Below are 24,155 nucleotides of genomic sequence, written 5' to 3' on the forward strand. Positions count from 1 at the left end.
CATGACCAATATGGTGTTTTTTTGTCTGATTCAACATAAAAACAACACATTTAACCATATGTAGGAGTGCATGGACTTTGATGACTATGTGGACCACAGCAGCTCTCAGTGCTCTTGAGCATGGTAATGTGTGTCTTGATAATAAATGTTGAGGTCATGCACTTCACAGAGCACACTCAACGCCACAGTGCACCACTTCTCTACAGCTCTGAAACTGATTTCTAAGAGGAGTTTAAAAAAAACTCTTAAATCCGCTCCCGGGAAAGCAGAATTGATTTCATCTTGAAGACGTCAACCAGCAGAGCATTTGAAGAGGGAATACTCATGTTCGAACAGACGTCCTCTGACAAAGAACTCTGCAATCTATAAAGTTTTTTTTTTGAACAGTTTCAGCCACTGTCTGATTAGAGTGGAGCAGCAAACAATTGAGGCGCTCTGGTTGGTGTAAAGTGGCATCAAAGTGCTCTGGGAAGCCTGTGCCATGTCTGGGTTTGCCTATTCAAGAAAAAAGTACACACTCTTTGTGTGTGATTTACTTGAGCCAGAATTCCTTTAGAATTGAGATGTGAAGATTTGTAATGGCAGGAGGGAGGTTACAGTATGTTGAGTTGTGAGGAGGAAGGGATTTGAAGTGGCTGCCGATGACTGGGCTCATTACTGCACGGCTGCGGTCTAATACGTCCCATGTCCTTAACCCTTGTGTTGTCCTCCCGGGTCAAAAACGGACAAAAACTCAACATTTTCATCCCTTTTTCAGAGTCAGAGTTTTTTGTTTTCAATAACACCACCTTACTACCACTAGTTTTACACTACATCTTGGTCAATAACCCTCATTTATTTAGAATTATACCTAATATTTGAGTGAAAAAGACGAAATTATGAATAATTTTGACTAATAGTTAATATTAGAAGAATGAAGGTTACCAATTGTATTTGCAAAGAGCGTTGAATGGAATCCAATCATTTTTTTGTGGTAATTTGGTTATAAAGAAGCCCATATTTTAGATACAGACACTTTTTAAATGGGTCAAATTTGACCCGAGGACAACAGGAGGGTGAAAAGATATTTGCTTTTAGCTGTGGGGGTTTCTGCTAGTCAAAGGCAAAAAAGCCACATGGGAGGTGGATGGTCTGTTGAAAAGTTGAACTTCTGTTCTGAAAGTGGCTCAGATAGACCTCTTTTCCCAATGGCTTTGGATATTAAAAATAGGTTATGTTAGTAAGTTCTCATGTGATGGAGTTGAAGCTCCCTCCAAGCATGCGATTAATGCAATGATGGTTCATTCCCTACACTCCAGGGGTAGACCATGCATGTATGGAACCAGGGCCGGTTGCATAACACATATATCCTATATGCAACACGGTTGGGAAGCACTACGGCTTGCAGTGGCGTCAGAGGTGAGATGGGAACTGTTAGCCTTCGCTAAAAATCTATTAACACATGCACACACATGTTCACAGTTGACTAGCTGACGCGGGGAGAAGACTGCTCTACGAAGTGGAAGTATTAGCCGCTTCCAGAGGCGTGCTGTTTATTTGATCCTGCGAGCCCAGCACAGCTCGTGAATATTCATGATCGAGCCTGTGGACGTCAGGACGCAGCGGCGGCTCGGCTCTTCCTCCCCTGGCAGAGAGCGGAGGGGCTGGGAGGAGAGAGACATCATGCAAGAGCCCGGCTGCATCTCTCCCGCCGCATCTGAGGGCAAATCTGCTCTCAACTCATCCTCCTACCCTGCACCGATAAGGGAAACAACAATGGACTGACGAAACACACAAAAAACAGAGCGACTGAGGGGAAAAGAGAACAACAAAAGAGAGAAAGAGGGAGAGCAACGCCGCCTTGTTTTAGAAACTAGCACACATTCTCTGGACATAAGCTCCTTGGGGTTAGACGGGACGGATCGAGTGTGCACAACGCACTTGGAAAGGGAGATGTAGCAGGACGATGCTTCGATGCGAGCGGTTATTGCAGTGTATCTCCTGTAAGATGGACGAGACATATTGGGGCTAAGGAACTGGCTACTTATCACGTTAGGAAGGGAAGGTGGTTTGCAAGTGCCGTGGGCTGTTGGAGAGGATAAATGCCTTCCCTGGCGGCATGTGTCGCGTGTGATATGTAGCCCCAAACGACGACAGAGCGTCTGTTTCTCGGCTAGTGAAGCTCCATAAAAAGAAGCACCGCTCCCCGGCGGGAGCCGAGCGCCGTGGCCGCCAGCAGCCGTGCCCACCTCGGGCTCCCTATGATGCGATGCCCCGCTAAGAAGTGAGCGCAGCTTCGAGAGCTGTCCGTGGTGCTGAACGGATCCGTCAGCTCCAAGGGTCTCCACGAGTTGACCTTCTATCTCCTCCTCCTCCCCGTGCAGAAAACCCTCCTCTTGAAACACAGGCAAGGTGGTAAAGCAGGCCACCACACATGGACAGCTGCTGGGCTTGACTGTGTCAGCCGGACCACCTTCTCTTTCATGGCTGTGGCACGCAAAATCAAAACTTTGCTGACCGTCAACATTTTTGTGTTCGTGGGGATTATCCTGTTCTCGGTGTACTGCAGGATCCAGGACCGATCCGAGGAGCTCATCCAGTTAGGACGTGTGTCTGACCAGAGGCTGCGAGCCAGGAATGGCAAAGTTTCCAACTTGGTGGACAGGCAGTCTATTCTCCAGAGGCTGGAGAGGCTGGAGGATGTGGTCTACAATCAGCTGAACGGTAGGAACCGGATTGATTATGTTAATAGCAAAATCTGTCTTAGTGGGACGGAATCGTCGTAAAGAAGCAAATCATGGCCACTGTGAACTAAACACTTTATGAAGTGGGGGGGCAGTAGCTTAGCCCTTAGGGAGTTGGGTTGGGAACCAGAGGGTCGCTGGTTCAAGTCCAAAGTATGGGACCAAAAGTATGCCAATTCTCCTCCTGGGCATTGCCAATGTGCTCTTGAGCAAGTCACTGAACCCCAACTGCTTGTGGTGGCTTTCCCAAGGGCAGCCCCCCCACTCTGACACTTTTCCATTTAGTGCATGTATAGGTACTGAGTGTGTGTGTAATGCAGGCAGGCCTGTGTGTAAATTGTAATTTCCCCTTGTGGGATTAATAAAGTATACATTATTATTACCAGTCTTTTGTTATGGCTTGCTTGGCCAAACTGACAGGGACAGAATCCCAAAGGTGTACAGGCTGCATCCACTGGTGTGAAGCATGACTCATGCGAATTTTCTTGTTAGCCCTTAGCTTCATTTCTTTGATAAAGCCTGTCAACCCCTCCAAAGCACTAACCCTACTTGTTAAGTAGCTAATGAAGCAGGGTGATGCATTTCAGTGCAATACAGTACTTGGTCTATGTGCTGATGTAGACTGCCGTCTGTGTTGATAGACTTTACTGGGCTGTAACTTTAACAGTCTACCAGACCCCTAACCCATAATTGCCTTGTTGTAAACTTCACATAAACTTATGCATTAAGTGTTGATGTCCGTAGTTCTGCATAGAATCCCACTCTGTATGTCAGCTGCAGCTCATTTGACTGGAGGCACTGCTGGTGAAACACATCAGATTTAACAAGCTGTCTGAGTTTTGAAGGAGAGTCTAATGTAATGGCTCTATAACGGAATGACAGACTTGTATTTCATTGCACGGCCATTAGTCTGTGGAGCAGATTTGGTCTCCTCAGCAGAACAGCAACCTTTAAAATCAGGTTACATATGGCTGTCTTATTCATGTCCCTTGTCTCCTGTGGGAAAGCTACACAACAACTACTGATGTTCAAGACTTCATTCATACAGATGCTTGAAAAGAATGGCCTGGATACAGTTTCCATGAGCTATTCCAAGTTTATAACTCATTATGATGAATAAAGAGACAGTAGCTACATCAGAGTTTTATAACTAAGGGATTTAATGATACATTGACATACGATTCACGATATGATTTTGAGAATGAGCTGCAGACAAATGACTGAAAATTATTCCTTTATTTATATAAATTGTGCAAAACAACGTGTCCTCATATAAAAAATTCAACTGATTTTTGTATTTATTTTAAATAAAAATTGAATGAAAAATGAATTAGATTTGTAAAACAAATCACAAATAATGGACATGAATCTCTTCAAAAGAACACATGGAATTAAAAGTACATTACGCCCTAGGCCGTTTAAAAAATGCATTGCCATTCATTTTTTATATCAACTTGTAATAACTTGTTGTAATATTTACACATTAAAGATACACACATTACAAGAACAAGGACTGAATTACTCACATCTATGGTAGTGGTAACAAACGATGATGCCCATGATAGCCTTGACCAACTGCCACTTTGCTTGTTTGAGCAATGGGCGGGCAAAGCAGAGATAACCTTTCCCATTATGACATCATAAGGGGGAAGATTGCAGATCAGCCCATCTGAGCTTTCATTTTCTCAAAGGCAGAACAGGATACCCATGGCTCGGTTTACACTGGGACGCATATTAATGTTAAAAAAACTCCTAACGTGACATTTTCATGCTATGGGACCTTTAAGAAACTTACAGCAACAGTGTCCACATCGGCAGGCAAAGGGAAGTCCAAAAATACAGGCAATGACAATGAGACCCAGGTGCAACACATTAGGGCGGGGACAGGTAATCACAAAGGCGGGAAAATAAACAGCAAGTAAACACTAGGGGGAACAGAAACCCCTCAAAATAAAATAGGAAATGGAAAAACAACCAGAAAATGTGAATCTAACTCAAACCAATGGCACTAACAGTAACACCGTGCTCGCTCACAGGATGTTGAGGCTCAGTGGGACCACAAAAAAACATTTTCTCACACTGCTTTGGTGGCATGCTTCAATGTCATTGGTTTTGTATGAGAAAGCCACAGAAATGCTGTACTACAAGACAGCCCAAACAGAGCCTAATGCATGTGCAGGAAGGGTTGATTGGCTTGTTGATCAGTAGCAATGAAGGACGTGTTTTTGAACCAGGGACTACAAAAACCCAAACCTCTTGTCCCCAAGCCAAATGATGAGAAATCAACATGGTGGGATGTTACTCCTGAGCGGGTTGTTACTGATTGATTTTCTAATCTATCAGTAATGTCGATTTATATTCACTAGCTTGCTGTTCTCCTGGGGAAATCATGACTTTATTATCTGGATAATAACACGCTATTACTGCTCTGGTTGAATTGGGACTGTTAGGGATGGGGACTGTGTAGGAGGGGGCGGGTTCAGCTTGTGTTGGTGTATTAATGCTGGTCGCCAGTAGAGGTCACAGATATCTTAGTTTCGCATTACCAGACCTATCTCCACAGGGGAAGGTCTGACGACAGGAGCATACACTCCTGGGGCCTGTTGCACGAAACCAGGATAAGGGATTAAGCCGGGATATTCAAGTTATCCTGGATGAATTTAGCTTTGACTTGGTTGCACGAAACCAGGTTGAATTAAATCCAGCCAAGTAACCATGGAGATTTATTCTTTGCGGCTAGCCTGGTCCAGAGCAGGCTAACAGCCAGGCTAAGATTAATCCTGGAGTCTCATGAGTCAAATCAGCTGCCGCTCTGATCCGAAATAAACATGTTTAACAGTTATTCCATTGTCTTCTGCATGTGTTCTACTTTATTTTTAATAAAAGGCATTACTTGTCACTATTGTTGTCACAAGTTTGATTTAAACCCTACTATAGCAGGTGTTTCGATGGTTACAAATGGGTGTACTGGCACCCAGATGCGGTGTGGCAATCGGGAGAGTCGGGACATTTCCCGGTGGGCTGGTAGTGTGTCGGGGCTGCCTGGCTTGCGAGCGTGGCTCTTCAATATAGTCTCGGGAAGGAACTGGTTTTGGTGGAACATTTGCACCCAATATAGTAACATGAGCTATTGATATTAGCTGGGCACAGGTTAAACGTCATTTACTCTTACCAGTGTATCGCCGTTTGCATTATGTCCATAGCAAATCCCCGCCAATCAGTCCCAAAATGTCCCAGTTAGAGAGTAAATGCGTACACATATTTTTTGAACAATCATTCACCAAAAAAAACCTTGTTGCATGATCCAAACTTTTCTCAAAACTTGCCATTTTCAGTGTGTATTGTTGCTCAGAAGTTCTGGGTAATGTTGCACATATCCAGACTACAGCTACAGTATCTTAATACTGCTTTAAAGGGACAAACCACCTCCAAATCAAAAACACATATTTCCTTCTTACCTTTAATGCTATTTATTAATCTAGAGTGTGTTGTGAGTTGCCCAGTGTGGGAGATATCGGCTGTTGAGATGGCCCTTTTATTGTTGAACATACAGCATCTCATTCTAACTGGATGTACTGTTAGAAAGATCTAGAAAACCTTTTCCTGGCAATCCATTTGACATCTTGCTCGACAGTCAGTAGCTTAAGATGTTTCACAGCTTTTGGCCCCCAAACCAGTGCGACAGTGGACTGTTTCTGCATGATCTTGTTATTACTCCAGAGCTTCGGCAGCTATTTGAGGGTCACTCTGTCACTCTGCGTTATGCTTGGCGTCTGGCATCCAGCCAGCATGCATTGCCTCTCAAACAGGACAATGCCTCCTCTCTGCCCCTTGTAGAGACAATGCAGACCCACACAGTATCACACTTTGTCTGCAAAAGTCTTTAAGGACAGGAAGAAATAGAACGACTTATCTAAGATTATGCTATGGGTCGTCCTAGCTGAAATTGTATATGCAAAGCATATATTTGGCCCATGCCAATTTTGAGTAGGTGGACTTTAAAATATGACTTTGCAGAGTTTTTATATTTGTTTAAGTTTACGGAGCCACGGAAGGGTCACGGCAAGATCCTTTTCTGGGGACTACTTTTGTGTTACCTCGCAATACTTTTCTTTTCCATTCCCGAGACATGGGTCTGTTCCCACTCAGCTGCCCAGCACAATGCCACAATATGGATCAGCTCGTTGAATTTTACTTTGAGTTAGGGATACTGCTCAACTGGTTATCTAAATCTGTTCTATAATCACTACCTGTTTCTTAAATGAATGAAAAGATGTGTCGCATGTGACAATGAACCAACACTGATCGAATTACCAGAGAATCTGCAGATCTCCTCGGAGCTTCATAGAGGCTCCGCTCATGTTTTGATAAGTTGCAGCTTGTGTCCATTTTATTTCCATGGTCGTATCAAATTAGACAAATGACCTATTTAGACACCACCTAAGATAGTATCCTAATACTTGTAAATTATTATAAGACACCATTTTGTCTAATATGAAATCAAATACAATGCTGTTAGAGTCCAGACGTGTTACAGTAGATGACATTCTGCCAAACTGTAGACACCACTTTTTCCAACCTGGGCATATGGCTTAATTAGACCCCATGCTCTTATTAGAAGAACGTAATGCCATATCAGGCATAGCCTTAAGTCCGACAAAACCTGTAGATCACAGAAGAAGATTCATTCATTTGGCCTTTATTTAAGTTTCCCTTTTTTATGTTTCAGTTGTTGCTCATTAGAAGAAAACTCCCTGAAACTAAGTCAAACCACATCAGGTCCCATCTGGTCACTACTACACGTCCCTTACAGCCCATATGCAGAAATCAGACCCTGATGTATGTAATTGTTGATGGCAATTTGATGTGATTAAATGGATTTGTCCCACATTGTACAGGAATATAGATCATTACAGGTAGAAAATGAACATATTGGAAGGGTTGTAGCCATAGTTGATTGTAATCACAGTGCAGGCTGTATTTTCATGTTTTTGTCCCTGAATTAACATCCTCTCTTTGTAACACTACTAGGGGGCTGCAGATTCTCTGATGATTCTGGGTTTGATCATCTCAACATCACGCAAACCTCTGACATTGCACATTCTCTTTTTTATACATTAAGAAATAGGCTATTGATTATGAGATATGAATGTGCCCATTGAGCTGTAGGTCTATATCAGCATATTTTCCAGCTCAGAGTAAAATGCAATGAGCTGATTCCTTGCGCCTGGCAGCTAAGTGGAAATAGACACATGGCTCAGACGGAATGGAAGAAGAAAAGTTTAGTGAGGTAACGCAAAACATGTTGGGAGGTAACGGAAAAGTAGTCCCCTGAAAGAATTGACCCTTCCGGTGTATTTGACTTTTTTTTTCCTGAGCGTTGGTTGAAGGGAATCTACCTCCTCTATGGCTCCATATACAGTCAAAAGAGTTGCATTTAGATTCAATTGTTTCATGTTAGGTAACGTCATATCATCTTATATCATCTTATCATATCATCTCAGAAACTCCCCCTTGAAGCACGGTTAAGTCCAAGTAAAGCTAGGACACAAGTAGGGAGCGTGAGAGTCAGTAATGGACTGAAGAGAGGAACAAGCAATGAACTAAGTGCAAAGCTGGCACAGTGGCCTGCCTTTCCAGTTAACATAGGAATGCATAAAGCATCTTGAACCCGGGTAAATTAATTCAATAGATTCCGTAATAATTCCATTCGGTGTCAGGTTGAACTAAATTTCCAATTGAGCTTCACAATACAAATAGCTGAATTCATTGTTCAACCTGAGCCTGACAATTCCAAATTTACAACTTGCAAATACACTCTACAGTCACATTTCTCTTTCCACCCGATACAAGTGTGAAACAGTAAAATGAATTAATTGCAGGTACGTATATTTTCTTTGACATTCGCAATGTGTACCCAGGACTGAACACAGGCTGGTGACGTTCGCGGGCTGTCACAGCCCCTCCATGATTTGTCTTGAGATCTTTAATGGTGTACTTAATCATGTCCTCATATCCCGGGTCGCGAGCCATTTTTCTAAATCGTGCACCGACCACAAATTGTATTCTGTGGCCATTGGGAAAAACTATGGTGAGAGGAGGACTCAGCACGCCAATAACTATTACCATGTCCGGCAGCGTTATGAAGTAATTGCCCATTTCCTCTGTTGTTTATTGCCTACCAATGGCATGCCATGGAAGCTACAGCAAGGTTCAATTAGATTTGAAGGACATAAACAAGTTGCTAAATTCCTTTTTTATAGTTGCCTGATGGATGGTCACCAAGCTCCCAACAAGAAAACAATGGTCAAGCTTTATCAGCGGCCCATTCTGGCCAGAAATGAGCAACATGATGGTTATCAGCAGCACTGCTCTTCTGTGGAAGCCACCGTCATTGGATTATCAGATGAGGGGGGGGTTTAAGCCTGTAAACAAGCTGCGATTTGACCCTAAGTAGTGCATTAGAAGAAGCAAATACCTTCTCGCCAGTACTTACCTGCTAAAGCCCGCTGAGTCTGACTGGCCTAAATGAAAACTAACAACAAACAGGATCAGCCGTCAGAGGCGGTTTTACATTGAATAACACTCAGAGCGAGACCCCCTTTGAGTGGAAAAACACCACAAAATTGCAGAATTTTGCAGAATTGCTTTCATATTGTGTGCAGAATTCTGTTCATTGTCTTTTGAAAATGTTGGAGGTGGAGATTGTGCATCTTAAAAAGTGTGTTTCCTGTTGTAATTGCAATAGTTAAATAACTGGATTCTCTTAACCCTTGTGTAAACCTTCCCGACAACCATGAAAAAAAGAAATTGCTTTTTCTGACATTTTTGTCACTTTTTCAATGTTTTTGGTTGCTTTTTTTGATGTTTTTTTCCAAAGTTATTTGATATTTCTAATGTTGACATTTTCAGGTTTTTTCAAAGGCCCATTTTTTAGTGATGAAAAAACTGAAAATGGGTCAAATTTGACCCAAGGACAACAGGAGGGTTAAGTGTGAGTAATGAAGGATTTTTGCAATTGAGAAATATAATTTTATATATGGTTTATATAGGGTTATATATATACACTATACATATATATATATATATATATATAAACCCCCCCAGCTCCCAAGCCAACTCCCTACTGACTGAGCTAATACCTGTGATTGGACAATCTCCTTTAGGGGTGGGGGATGGGTATAGCAAAAAAAGATAATAATAGGCTAGTACAAAAACATCACACACAATAAATTTAAAAATAAAAACATTGTGTACAGTTTTCATTCTGATGGTCTCATGGTCAGGTTGACTGTAAATATGATTAGACTCCGATGAAACTACCTGACCTTCATTTCCTTCTCTTCTCTTTAAATCTCTTTTTTTCTACTATTTTATCACTCGAAGCAGACATGCTCTGAAAGATTAGCTTCTTAATAAACAGATATTGCAATGAGCAAGAGTATGTGCTACTACTTAGTTCACTCCTGGACGGATGTGTCGTAGCTTGAGCTCGGCTGTTGTCCCTCAGCTCACGGTCCTGGTGAGGCTGTTGTCATCAGCCATGCATGTCACTCGCGGCCTTCTCCCAGTGCATAGGTGCTGACGGGATGGCAGCCTCACAGGCCCAGCTGCAGCACCAGATATGCTTCTTATCTATAATGCCCAATTATGGCAAAGAAACCAACGCTGTTTATATGCTAAGCCTGCTGGGGCGAAGACTTGATGAGAAATGAGAAATGTCACACTCTCTCTCTTTCAGGCTGACACACACTTGATGCTCTGACTGTATCTCGATGATACACATCACGGTGCGCGCCTATATGTTGTTGTGCGGTGTGTAATGGAGGCGGATGCAGAGAAGCGCGGCGAAAGCCTGATGAAATATATATTCCAATAATGATATGCAGATGAGGCTCTGGTCGCCAAAACAGTATCAGAGTCAGATAGGAATCAGTTCTGCTCAGCCTTGAGGAATCATGATAATGAATTCAGCAGCTAACCTGACAATCAGCAGTCAGCCACAGACAATAATGGCAATCTCAGATGGAGAGAGCATTCATCTTTACACTGTTGGCCTACAGTCATGCAGTGATTACATTACCAACATTTAATGATAGCAGCCAATGGAGGAGGGACAAAGGGGCCCGCATGCCAGCCTGGATAATTGATGATGGCTTTTAATTGCCTCTGATTGTTTATCCATGTTTTTTTTTGTTTTTTTGAGAATTTCGACAAAATGGAACAGTGCGTTTGGAAATGTTTACACCGCACCGTTACACAGTACTAAGGATGCAACCAAATACAAATACATTATTCAGATATGAACCGATTATGCATTCTCCACAGATGCAAATGGATTTACAATTTATGCAGTAATGTTTTTTTCCTCTGCTAAATTGACCAATAACCAAATCGACTTTCAGACATAATTTGGCATAGAAATCCCACAAAAAGGTTAGAACTGGTCCTCGCCTTTAGTTCAAAGGCGGTTTTGTCACAGAAGCAGCACGCCTTGAAAGGCCTGTGTTGATGTAGAAGAAGAAATATACAGTTTATATATGGTATGTTTAATGCATAATGATGATATTCAATTGTACAACATTTGTTGTGCGATGCCGGCTAAAGTTCTCCACAGATGCATTTCCACCTCATGATGCCATATTTAAGCCTGGCACAAAGGTGACCTCTTGACAGTATATTTACAGGATAATGAACTGAATTTGGGGACCATCTTAAAGTGCATGACCAAGTGAGACTCATTTTGTCTGTGGCTTGCTCATTTTCTTTGTAAAAACTTTGTTGTTGTTGATATCCTCCCATATGCTTAATTCATTTTTAAGCAACATGGCACAAAAGCATACTACTGTTTTATTTGAATAATTGAGGTCCATATTATAAACATGATGTTATTTTGCACTGTGTGTGAACAGCTTAACTTATACACATGTGAGGAGAATAATTGGACTTGGGAAAAGGGAGGCAGTAGATAATTCCCAACGACAGAATGCAGCTAATGTGTGTGAAATGAACAGATACAGATAGCAGCTCCATATTTGTTGTGCTCTCACAGGGCTTACATTTTGCACATGGATAACAATCCATTGTTTAGAGAAAATTTGGGGGTCTCATGCTACCAATTTTCAAATCAGAGTTGTTATCTTCCTGACATGCCTGCTGCTGTTATGAGTGGCAGTGCGAGAATTAATGCTGCTCCTCTCCCATCTCTTAATATTTCATAGATTTGTTTTGGCCTTTGAAGGCTTTAAGCCTCTCTAGATCCAGTTATTTTCCTCTTCTAGAAGAAATCTCCCAACCTCCCCTCCCCATCAATATTCAGAACTTCGGACGCGCGTATATCCACTCTTGCTCTTAAATCATTCATCAAAAATGGGCCCGTCTCTGAATTTAAGACTCTGTCTTTTAAAGGCCAAATCAGACACATTCTGAAGATTGCTGTATAATTCATAGATGTTATGGGTTTCATGTATCATGTCAGAGGGATTTGGACAAATGGATGTGAGGAAGGAGCACTGAGACAGATGTAGACTCACGCGCAATGAGATTTAAATTGGCACCTGACTTCGCAGGGATCACCATCATGTCTTGGCTGGGAAAGAAGCATGCGTGGAAGAAGCCGACTGGGAGGTGATGAAAGAGCTAAGGTGCTCTTTCGGAGAATGGCTTTGCATTCGGAGCTATCTTAGTCACAGCACTACAACAATGAGCAGCATGGGCCTTTAGTCATTGTCATCTTTTTCGGACCAGAACATAACAGCCAACATGCTGGATGCTTTTATACAAAGTGCCTCACAGGATCATGTGAACATACATATTTAACTGATGCAGTCGCCGTGGGAATAGAGCTCTTAATCTCCTCAGTGTTATGCCCTGCCCACAGATGTACACAGCCCAATTCTTCCTTTTAAGAAATGTATTAAAAGCATCCATTCCATTTTTGGAAAGCAATATTTTGCTGTGTAGAAGAAGCATTTTGCTGTTTTTAGTTGTGGATTTGCGATTGATAGACATTGGTCTAGATGACAGTAAATAGAAAAGTACACTGCACATACTGATGAAGGCAGAGTGCACCTTTTCTACAATCTTGCTTTGCGAATAAATATTTCTACTCCAAAACACAGAGAGGAAAGACGGGGAGGAGGGACACACAACATGAACACAACAGCACCAACAATGTCTCCAGCTCACAATCAAGACACAGAGACAGACATTAGCTACGTTTCCATCCACGTGTCAATCAAATTGTCTGAAGTTTGGTAAAAAAATGTGAATAAATCTGGTAAGTGTGTTCCCATCCAGCTTTAAAGTGAATAAAAACCTGTGTGTAACGACATCACATGCTGTTTTGCGATCAAATTGGTATATCGAATAGATTTTAGAGATTTTAAGGTGTTTCCATTCATTTTTGCACTGATTCGCACAACAATCGTTTTTGTTAAATCACAGTCATGAGTCATTTTAATGAGAGCAGAGGGGTATTTTAAGTCCGACACATTAAATCTGGTACAGAACTCAGTTTTATTAGTCCAAAGAAGCCTAACATGATGGGGCTGTCCAATGACTGAATGGCTCTTCACCATTAAGCACACAGATACTGTCGGCAATCTGGCCTCTCTTCAGGGATTCTTTGTGAGACAAAAAGGACCTGCATGGCACAAGCACGGCTTGAATAACCACTTCATGGTCACAGTGCTGCAACACACTGCTTCTATAATGCTTATTTGATTAGCCTGCGTCATTAGGGGCCAAAGCTAAGATAGGGTGGTTTACCTGTTTTATTGGTATATCGAATAGATTTTAGACATTTTAAGGTGTTTCCATTCATTTTCGCACTGAATCGCACAACATTCAACAAACTTTTGTTTCTCTAGACAAAATGGATGGTGCCGTCTACCAACACATGATCAATATTGCACAGGTTTTAACAGTGTTTATGTTATTGGTTTCCGACCGGGGTTAGAAAACCAGGGGAGACTTGCTATCTCCAGGGCCGACGTCGGGGTTAAAATCCTGTTTCTGGTGAGCTAATGAATGAGCTTTCAGTCTGCACCGCACACACTGTGTACAAAACGTATTCCACCAACTCTACTCCGGTCGCATCTACACGTCTGCTTCCTCTCTCTCTATCTTACCACAAACACACACACACACACACACACACACACACAAACACACAACTACACACACGCATGCACTGAGCTCTCTTGTAGGAGCCGCTGCACCATTCCATTTTACAACAAAGGCCTTATCGCGCTGATGTAACCGAGTCTGACCCAAACCGGACCACAATTTCTAAATATCTGTCCCAACCCGCCCCGGCCCGTCGGGTACTGTCGGAACCCTTCAGGCTCGGGTCAGGTATCCATTTTTTTTAGATTAGATTAGATTCAACTTTGTTGTCATTACACATGTACAGGTACATTGCAACGAAATGCAGTTACTCCATATAGATGACATCCAGAAAGGAAAGGGCCCATGTATGAATAGACAAGTCATGAGGTAGTTTCATCATTCTCTTGGCCCCTGTAAGTCCATGTCTGTCCGTCTTTGAGTTTTAGAGAGCTGAAGGGCTGAGTGATCGTTCAGAATTAAAACATTGTCAGTAACGGGTACAGTATCATTAATCAGAGCAGAGACTTTGGATGCAATAGTGTTCCAGAACTGACCCGCAGGAGAGCACTCCCAGATCATGTGAAGATATGTAGCTTTGAGTGGGCAGAAAGTGCATAAATGGCTGTTAATAAGAAGCATTTTGCTCTTGACAAATGTATGCATATTCAATTCTGCTTTCTTTCACACAAAGATCACAAGATGAAAAGACTAAATGGAGAAAACAAAGGCAGAGCAATGTCACCAACTCAAATAACCTCCCACTCGTCATCAAATCGGGCCAGCAGCGAATACAACCTCTCCATCATGAGATTGCTTCTGAAGACTCTTTAACGTACGTTTCGGTGCTTCAGGCAGACAATAGTGGATCTGACTTTTCGGTCTCTCATCCTTTAATGGAATTTCCTTCCGATCAGACAGAGGAAGTGAAAGGCATGGGGAAGTAAAATGATGCAGCGACCAGAAAACAACGCTGGCAGGCATTGTCCTGCTTCTAGGACTCATGCGGAGACAAAGAGGCCCTCCAGACTCGAGTCTCCGGCTCTGGAGGGAATCTGTGTTATTGTGTGACACGGGCCGCTATGCCAGATGGTGGTCCGTGACGTGAACCTCACCCATACTTGTCAAAATGCCACCACCTTGGCTGGTGCAGGGCATGCTAAATCCCTCTCGCGGGAGAAGCCAGTTTGAAACCATTCAGCTCCAATTACAAATCTTCAGTAGCACCCGAGGATTTGAGGCCATCCAAATATGGTGATTACTCCGCAGTTCCTGGAGGGGTGAAGCTGAGAGCTGAGCTCTTCATTGGTATGCGCTGTTTACTTACTGTCTGTGTGTCCATCTGTTGATTTGGGGAACAGACGCAGCTCCATTTTTCTGTGGAGGCCACACTGCAAGCTTGGCTCGCATAACAATTATGTGACATTATCCTTCAGTTTTGTGGAATTTTAAATAGTCAAACAATAGTCAAGTTGGCAGACACAAAAATGAATAAAGCTGACAATAGTCTTTTATTTTGGGGGGTTGGCTTATGTATTTTCCCATTTGCTGACATTTTAATGAAATCTTTCCATTATATTACATTTTATGTATTTCTTTTCTTTTTATGACAATCTCAAAAGAAGTTATATGTGGTTTAGTACATCAAAATAGTCTAAAAACCTGTCTTTTTTGTGTTCTATGGCTCATTAAGGCTTGTTTTCCCATATGCAGAGGACATGTCCCGGTCTCAGGGCTTTATTTTCAAGGAGAACTAATAAATCAGTTGTTGGAAACTGTAGATGTCAATCAAAAATACAAAGCAGCTGAAGGCTCAGAATAATAAAACCTACATTATATTTGCTAATGTGTTTCTATTTCCACAATTTCTTCTTCTTTTTTTACAACCTTTATTACGTTTTTGCAACTTTCAACATAACACAACTAATCCTATATGTTCCTATTTTTACTCTTTATATGTAATTCGGGCTACGTAAAATTATTTACCAAAAACATATGAAGTTTAAATTGAGTTTTGAGTTGAGAAATGAGGGAGGATGACGTGGTGTTATTTCTCAAGTCAAAGGGCTTTAAAAAAGAATTAAATACATAGGTTTCAGCCCCTCCTCCCCACCCTGAAAATGGCCGTACAGTCCCTTAGAGGTCTGAATCAGTGAACAGGCTTTATTTTTTCTTCCATCAGCCGAGATTTCTTTTTTGGCACTGGACCAAATTTTTCTCCTTCCCTGTTTGAAAATGTCACTGTCACGAAACCAAAGCGACGGCTTGTTAAATCACAGTCATGAGTCATTTTAATGAGAGCAGAGGGGTATTCTAAGTCCGACACATTAAATCTGGTGCAGAACTCAGTTTTATTAGTCCAAAGAAGCCTAACATGATGGGGCTGTCCAATGACTGAATGGCTCTTCACCATTAAGCACACAGATACTGTCGGCAATCTGGCCTCTCTTCAGGGATTCTTTGTGAGACAAAAAGGACGGCACGGCTTGAATAACCACTTCATGGTCACACTGTTGCAACACACTGCTTCTATAATGCTTATTTGATTAGCCTGAGTCATTAGGGGCCAAAGCTAACTTAGGGTGGTTTACTTGTTTTAATCCAACGGTTCACATGTTTAACATTTTGTCTCTGGAAATACAGTCAAGTCAGAAAAATAGATAGCCTTAGACGCAAGAATATAAATTTATAAGTGTTGTATTACTTAATTCACCATATGTGGGTCAAAAAGTTTCCTATGGGAACTTTTCGCCTTATCAGTTATTTGCTGGCCTGACAATAAATGTAAATATGGGTCGTAATAAACTGCTTGCACAGACGACCTTTGCGGCCAAAAATGGAGGAGGTCTGAAATTAGAACTTGTATCTTTTGTGTCCTCTCTGAACATGGAGCTCTTTCTCCTGCAGCAGCTTCCTCTCTGTTGCAGTTGCTGGGTTTGGTGACTTTCTTCAGCTCCTTTCTCACAATTTCTCGATACATTTCTATGCAACTTTGCTGCTTACTAATTAACAGACTTGAAATGTAGCCAAATGCAAAACTGTGCGGTAGAGCAGGTGCACGTGTACTGAGAGGTTTATGCCTTGACACAGAGGTCCAGCGTTCAAAGCTGACCTCTGCAGATTTCTTTCATGTCTTCCTCTTTCTCAGCTAGTTGTTCTGTCAAAAATTAATAAAAGTGGAAAAATAAAGTACTGGACTAGGTAAACCCTGCCCACTTTGCAGGCAATTTGATTTCTCCCTGTAGCTCGGTCTGGAAACGTGACGTTTATTTCTCCTGCTTCAGTTCGCAATATAGTGGTAACCAGTCACAAACTAGCTTATCCACCTGGCGCGCTATTGGCGGGTTTAACACGATGACGATAGAGAATCAACCAAGCAGCTTCTTGTTTACATTCAACATAGCGGCCACTGAACGCCACCAAAGCGCAGCGACCTGTTGATGCCGCTGTCGCCTCTACGTCACCTGGATAGGTGCTCTGATTGGTTGAAGGACTATCCAATTCATTTTCATCATTTGAACTACGCGCGTTGATCACACCTCTTGTGCAGAGAAAATACAGATTAGACTCCCCAGAACAACGCTCAATCTATTGAGCTTGGCACGGTAATAGCCAGACTATCAAAGTACAATACCTGATTTAAAATGGCACTTAAGTAAAAGTAATATTACACCTTGACTTATTTACAGTAATGAGAGTACACATAATTACTTCCACCCCAGCTTACCGTTTTGAACTATAAATTCTCTTTACCCTCTCACCACTGTATTGCTCAGCTTCTGTGACACCCGTGTCCATGTGGATGTTTAGCAACGTTTTCAGTGACAGACAGTGTAATGATGCCCTGTGGATGAGCCCCGCTGGGTCTCGGAGCTGCCATACACCAGACTCCTCACACTGCTAGAGAATGTCGATCAGCTGCCCCTTCACATTGCCTCTCTTCTCACCTGTCTCTCCCTGTTCTCTGTGTGTGTGTGTGTGTGTGGCTCTACCCATGGCCATGTACATCTGCATGATTGTCTCTCTGTTATGTCATTTGCTTGGCAGGTTTGGCGAAGCCCATGGGGCTAGTTGAGGGACCCGGAGGCCTTGGCCAGGGGGGGGCTGCTGCCACTCTGGGAGAGGACAGCCATGATGCCGAGGGGAAATACGAGGAGTACGGCTACAACGCTCAGCTCAGTGACCGCATCTCCCTGGACAGGAGCATCCCCGACTACAGGCCGAAAAAGTATGTCCACCTTCTGTTTCTTCTCGTTTTCTGTCATGTACATTCTCCTTCCAACTACCACTCTACACCTGTTTCCCTCTGGCAGGACTGTGTGATGTTCGAAAGACTTGTACCTGCAATGTTTGCCAGTTTAATCCCTGCTGCAGTTGACGGGCTCTATTTTTATGCAAGCACACAATGTACAGTCAGACTTTTTCCTGGGAACTGGCATTTTCATCAAGCGCACAGTGTTTTTTCCCCCTCTCCTTCTTCCTTATGGCATTTCTTTGGATTCTACTGTGCCAAAATAGAAGCAGAGTTTCAATACAAGGTGTGCCAGAAATCATAAACTGTGCCGTTAAATTGTGGTGTTGAGGATTATTGGAATTTACAACAACTTCCTGCAGACTCAGACCAGGTCAAAAGTGCATGGCACACTTATGCTATTTTAACCTTTTGCTAGTCAGTAATGTCTGTAAAGCTTCTCCTCCACAATTCGCCAACAGAGTTTAATTCCTATTAGGATAAATATGAGAGAATCAGATATTTACTTCTAAATGTATGCAGTGCATGCACTAAATGAGACTTGTTGAGTTTGCTGTGTCTTGTCCAGATTTCAGGGACAGAATGCTGGATGGTTCTCTTAAGACCAATGCAACATGGCCCCCGACATAGCGTTTAACTCTTTATTTGAAGGTGCTGTATATCTTCCTAATGTCTTCATCTTTATTCAAGACTTGCAAATGCAAATGTCGCCCTTGTTAATTTAATGGCTTCCAGCGGGGGACATTCCTGTCCACCTGGCGGTTTATGACATTCGTTTTGCGCTGGCCGCCCCCAGCTTCCCAGTGAAACATGGCACGTTGTAAATTTGCATCAACCCAAAATGACATTACAGAGCAGTGCATTCATCTATTGAAAATAATAATTGGTTTTAGCATACAAACACAATTCAAACAATTACGCTGCTGTCACATTTGGCTTTCATTTCACAACAGTTGGCATTATTTTGAAATGGTTTTGGAGAAATTGTCTGCGACCCCTGCTGTGTTCAAAAGAGTAGTCCATGTGCTCCCCAGCGCCCCTGATGAAACGTGCAAATATAAATATGAATCATTGCTACTCCTCTGTGCCTCCTTACTAGGGAGACTCTTGAGGGACGGCTTTGACCTGTGCTAGCGACAGCCTGATCCCACAGCAATATGTGAAACGACCTCATGATGTCTGGGTGTGGCACATAATGTGTTAAATTTACCTGCCGACACCACAGAGACAGTCAGTTAAGATCCTTGTCGTGGTGAATACACAAATTCCCTGGTTCAACACAGGCCTGTGATAAAGTCCGCCCAGGGAGGAGGTCGTTTAAAACCAAAAGTTAACAATGACTTTTATACGCAACATCCTTAAAGGTGTACTATGAGTTTCTGTATGGTTTCAGCGCAAGTTCAGTTGTGTCTCAAATTGTAGGCCTCTCACCTTGATCCATTAGCTGCCCCTCCCCTCCCTCCCCAACCCCCTGAATTCCCTGTGAAAAATCACAGGGCTCGTGAATGTCAAACAAACACTAGAGGCACAGGCTGTGCACCAAAACACAACAAACCACTCCAGCCAAACACAGACAAGATGTTTGGGGGAGGGGTTGGGGATTAGTGTGCATGCACATAATGGGGGTCGGGGGCAGGGAGCAGAGCTGATTGAGGAACGTGAGTTGTATGAGAGAGTGATTGGCTTGAACGTGGTTTGTTGTGTTTTGGTGCACAGCCTGTGCCTCTAGTGTTTACGACCCCTGTATGGTCTCCCGAGACCGGGGTTTTTCACAGTATATTCGTGGGTGGGGAGGGGCGGGGGATCAAGAAGACATGCCTACAATTTGACAATTGTAGGCATCTCTTATTGATCTGAGACAAAAATGAAATTGTGCTGAAACCATACAGGAAGTCACAATGCACCTTTAACTTATGTTACTTAACAAATATACTTATTTTAACCCAAAGCATGATATTATACTAAACATAACCAAGTAGTTATGTTGCCTGAACCTAAATTGTTTCTGTGGTGCCAATATTTGAACACATTACCACCATGTAATGCGGTGGTAAGACGTCGTGGTCTGTGAGACCAGGATGTATAGCATGTTTTGTTGCTAGTTGTCTTATCAACCCCACTGGACAGAATTATACAAGAGATACATTTTGGTGAGATTAGATTTTTCAAATTGACATTGACATTGTCTTTTTACTACAAAAGGAACTGTACCCTCTTCCATATTTCTCCAGTCAGACATTTGAACAGAGCTGGGTGGCCGTTAAACATAAAGTATTTGAGAAAAGATACTGTGATAAACTGTGATACAGTAATTTTATAGACACTTATACTGTACTGCGTTTGTCCTTTTCTGTCAGTTATGTTTGAGGTTTCTTCATCTAAAATTTGTGTCTCGCAATGCACATCGTAATGATGCCTCTCGAGTCTCCCTCTGCACAAGCTGCCTTTACTTCCTGTTTGATACTTTTGATCTACTTCATCTGTCTTATTGCCTAACTCCACTTAATTCTTCCTTTTCTCCTCTGTCATTACAGTACAGTCAGTTTAGCCACAGGGCATCTCGGGGCCTCGGCCATGGGGAGTCACACATAAGACAATGACTTTAGACACGCTTAATCCCAACATGAAAGGACAAAGTCAAGATGATGGCGATGGTTAGACAGCTATGTTATACAGTTGCAATGAAAGGAATTATGAATAACAATGTTTTATGAAAGAGGCCCAGTGGACACCCAGCAAGCAGCCTTAATGCCCCTTTTAAAATACATTTTATATTTAATAAGTGAACTACAGCTGTGATAGAGTGAGTGCCGGAGTGCAGGAGATGGCTGCCAGTGGCGTTCATATCACACAGTGTCAAAGAACAATGGGGATAGGCAGACACACTGAGAGGAAATATGACGGCCAAGAGAGATTTCTGAGGGCTTTAGCGGGGATAACAATTCATTTCATCCACGCTGCTTTGTTCCGAGCTCTTTTCACGCCCAGAAAAATTAAACAAGAGTGGAACGGGAGGAGGAGCGTGAGCAAAAAGGGAGCTTGCTAATTAATAAAGTCAGCTGAGAGTGCCTCTGGATTGGAGGGGTTTAAGGAAATTCCTTTTCTTTTAATCAACAAGAAAAAGGGACCTAAGTAAGACAAAAGGGAAGAGAGTGTTGGGGGTTTGATGAAGTGATTGTTTTTGGTTTTAAATGGGGTATGGATTTAGAGCTATTTTCACAGGCTGTGAGTAGATTCTGCAGCCTTGTGATCATACACTTCTTGATCTCCGTGTCTAGGCAATAATACATCACGTGTTTCTGATCTACAGAATACGTTTTATAGCCAAATTAAAAAAACACTATAAAGCGTCTGAGGGCAAACAAGACATGTTGTGTCAAACAAGGCAAAGCTTCAGTCCATGGAATCTATTCAATCGGTCCATTCTATGATAAAGATTGAGTACATTTGTTTAAGCTCAATAGAAATCAATGCAGTGCAAATGTGCAAATATGTTTTTCTTGGTGCCTTTTCTGGTTATGTCATTGAAGCAGCATTTTACATTCATTGAAGCACATTAATATGAGTTCCCCAAGCCTGCCTATGGTAAAGAGACTTTAGATACAGTATTAGGGACCACTAAGGTCTATATAAAAGAGACTTCAGATACAGTATTAGGGACCACTAAGATCTATATAAAAGAGAATTCAGATACAGTATTAGGGACCACTAAGGTCTATATAAAAGAGAATTCAGATACAGTATTAGGGACCACTAAGGTCTATATAAAAGAGACTTCAGATACAGTATTAGGGACCACTAAGGTCTATATAAAAGAGACTTCAGATACAGTATTAGGGGACCACTGAGCTCTATATAAAAGAGACTTCAGATACAGTATTAGGGACCACAAAGGTCTATATAAAAGAGACTTCAGATACAGTATTGGGGGACCACTAAGGTCTATATAAAAGAGACTTCAGATACAGTATTAGGGGACCACTGAGCTCTATATAAAAGAGACTTCAGATACAGTATTAGGGACCAGTAAGGTCTATATAAAGAGACTTCAGATACAGTATTAGGGGACCACTAAGGTCTATGTAAAAGAGACTTCAGATACAGTATTAGGGGACCACTAAGGTCTATATAAAAGAGACTTCAGATACAGTATTAGGGGACCACTAAGGTCTATATAAAAGAGACTTCAGATACAGTATTAGGGACCACTAAGGTCTATATAAAGAGACCTCAGATACAGTATTAGGGACCACTAAGGTCTGTATAAAAGAGACCTCAATACAGTATTAGGGACCACTAAGGTCTATATAAAAGAGACCTCAATACAGTATTAGGGACCACTAAGGTCTATATAAAAGAGACCTCAGATACAGTATTAGGGACCTCTAAGGTCTATATAAAAGAGACTTCAGATACAGTATTAGGGGACCTCTAAGGTCTATATAAAAGAGACTTCAGATACAGTATTAGGGGACCTCTAAGGTCTATATAAAAGAGACTTCAGATACAGTATTAGGGGACCCTAGTCTATATAAAAGAGACTTCAGATACAGTATTAGGGGACCTCAAGGTCTATATAAAGAGACTTCAGATACAGTATTAGGGGACCTCTAAGGTCTATATAAAAGAACTTCAGTACAGTATTAGGGACACTAAGGTCTACATAAAGAACTTCCGATACAGTATAGGGACCACTAAGGTCTATATAAGAGACTTCAGATACAGTATTAGGGGACCCCTAAGGGCTATATAAAAGAGACTTCAGATACAGTATTAGGGACCACCAAGGTCTATATAAAAGAGACTTCAATACAGTATTAGGGACCCACTAAGGCTTATAAAAGAGACTTCAAAATACAGTATTAGGGGACCACTAAGGTCCTATAAAAGAGACTTCAGATGCAGTATTGAGGGACCTAAGGTCTATATAAAAGAGACTTCAGATACAGTATTAGGGCCCTAAGGTCTAATATAAAGAGACTTTTAGATACGTTTAGGGACCCTAAGGTCTATATAAAGAGACTTCCGATCCAGTATTAGGGACCACTAAGGTCTATATAAAGAAACTTCAGATACAGTATTAGGGACCACTAAGGTCTATATAAAGATACTTCGATACGTATTAGGGGACCCTAAGGTCTATATAAAGCATTAAAAGCACCATGTTTATGACCTTAAAGAGAAACATTTAGCCTGCAAGCGAAGAAAATGGGAAAACAACAAAGTTCCCCGCCAGCATTGTTGTGGCACCCATGAAGACTTTCAGGGGCTTTCACCCATTTGGCTCAGTTTAAAGCAGTTCTCTGCCTCATACAGTATGAAAGACTCATTTCTATTTCTGATTCCGTAAGTATGTCCTGTGGGCAAAAAGGTGACTGCAGCACTGTAGAAGTGAGGTTAAATGCAGGATCCAGTCACTTCCTGTCTAATGGGCTTTTAATTGAACATGAGTCATTGAGCAGAGGACTTTGATAACTTCAGGGAAGCAAAGTACATCGCCATGATTGAACGAGCTGCACATTCTCTAGACTCTCTCTTTTCAAACCTGCCTGTCTGCGGCAAAACCAATTCATAATCATTGCGGTCGCAATTGAGAAAAAACCTATAATCCCCTTTCACCGCCCGCCAGTCTGTATTTCTCTCTTCTGCCCTTCACTTCTGCAAGTGTCATTTTCAACTGCGAGACCAAGGGACTTAAGTAGGCTCGATATTATGGTGACTCTGAGCCTGCCATTCGCTGTCCTTGGGAGGCTTACGTATGATAACATCTCATCAAGCCGCTGTGGAGAGAAAAACAACAATGGCAGGCGAGCTGCTAAGATTACCGATGCCCACAAAATAAACACAACGATGTTAAGTGTGTATTGTGTCACTTTTAAATAGAAAAATGCAATTCAAGACATCACACCGGCTTTTCACCTGCCAGATATCCTCCTCCAAGGGGACTTGTATTCACTTACTCCTGATCGCACCTGTATCTTTATTGTCACTCTGTCAAATATTTAATTTCTATTTTGCCCAAAATAGTTAAATCCGAAACTATATTTAAGCCCAAGGACCCTTGGACATGT

General features: G+C 42.1%; 1 protein-coding gene across 1 annotated transcript in view; it reads left to right on the plus strand.

The window, feature by feature from the left end:
* Positions 1 to 1,506: 1,506 nt before the first annotated feature.
* Positions 1,507 to 24,155, plus strand: part of galnt9 (polypeptide N-acetylgalactosaminyltransferase 9) — a 113,886-nt gene continuing 91,237 nt past the window's right edge. Inside the window, exons 1-2 of the mRNA XM_032516021.1 lie at positions 1,507 to 2,703; positions 17,880 to 18,060. Of these exons, the coding sequence (XP_032371912.1) occupies positions 2,463 to 2,703; positions 17,880 to 18,060 (422 nt within the window). The 5' untranslated portion in view covers positions 1,507 to 2,462. The remainder of the gene's footprint in view (positions 2,704 to 17,879; positions 18,061 to 24,155) is intronic.

The sequence above is a fragment of the Etheostoma spectabile genome, chromosome 5 (assembly GCF_008692095.1).
Source record: "Etheostoma spectabile isolate EspeVRDwgs_2016 chromosome 5, UIUC_Espe_1.0, whole genome shotgun sequence".
In the NCBI taxonomy this organism is placed as follows: Eukaryota; Metazoa; Chordata; class Actinopteri; order Perciformes; family Percidae; genus Etheostoma; species Etheostoma spectabile.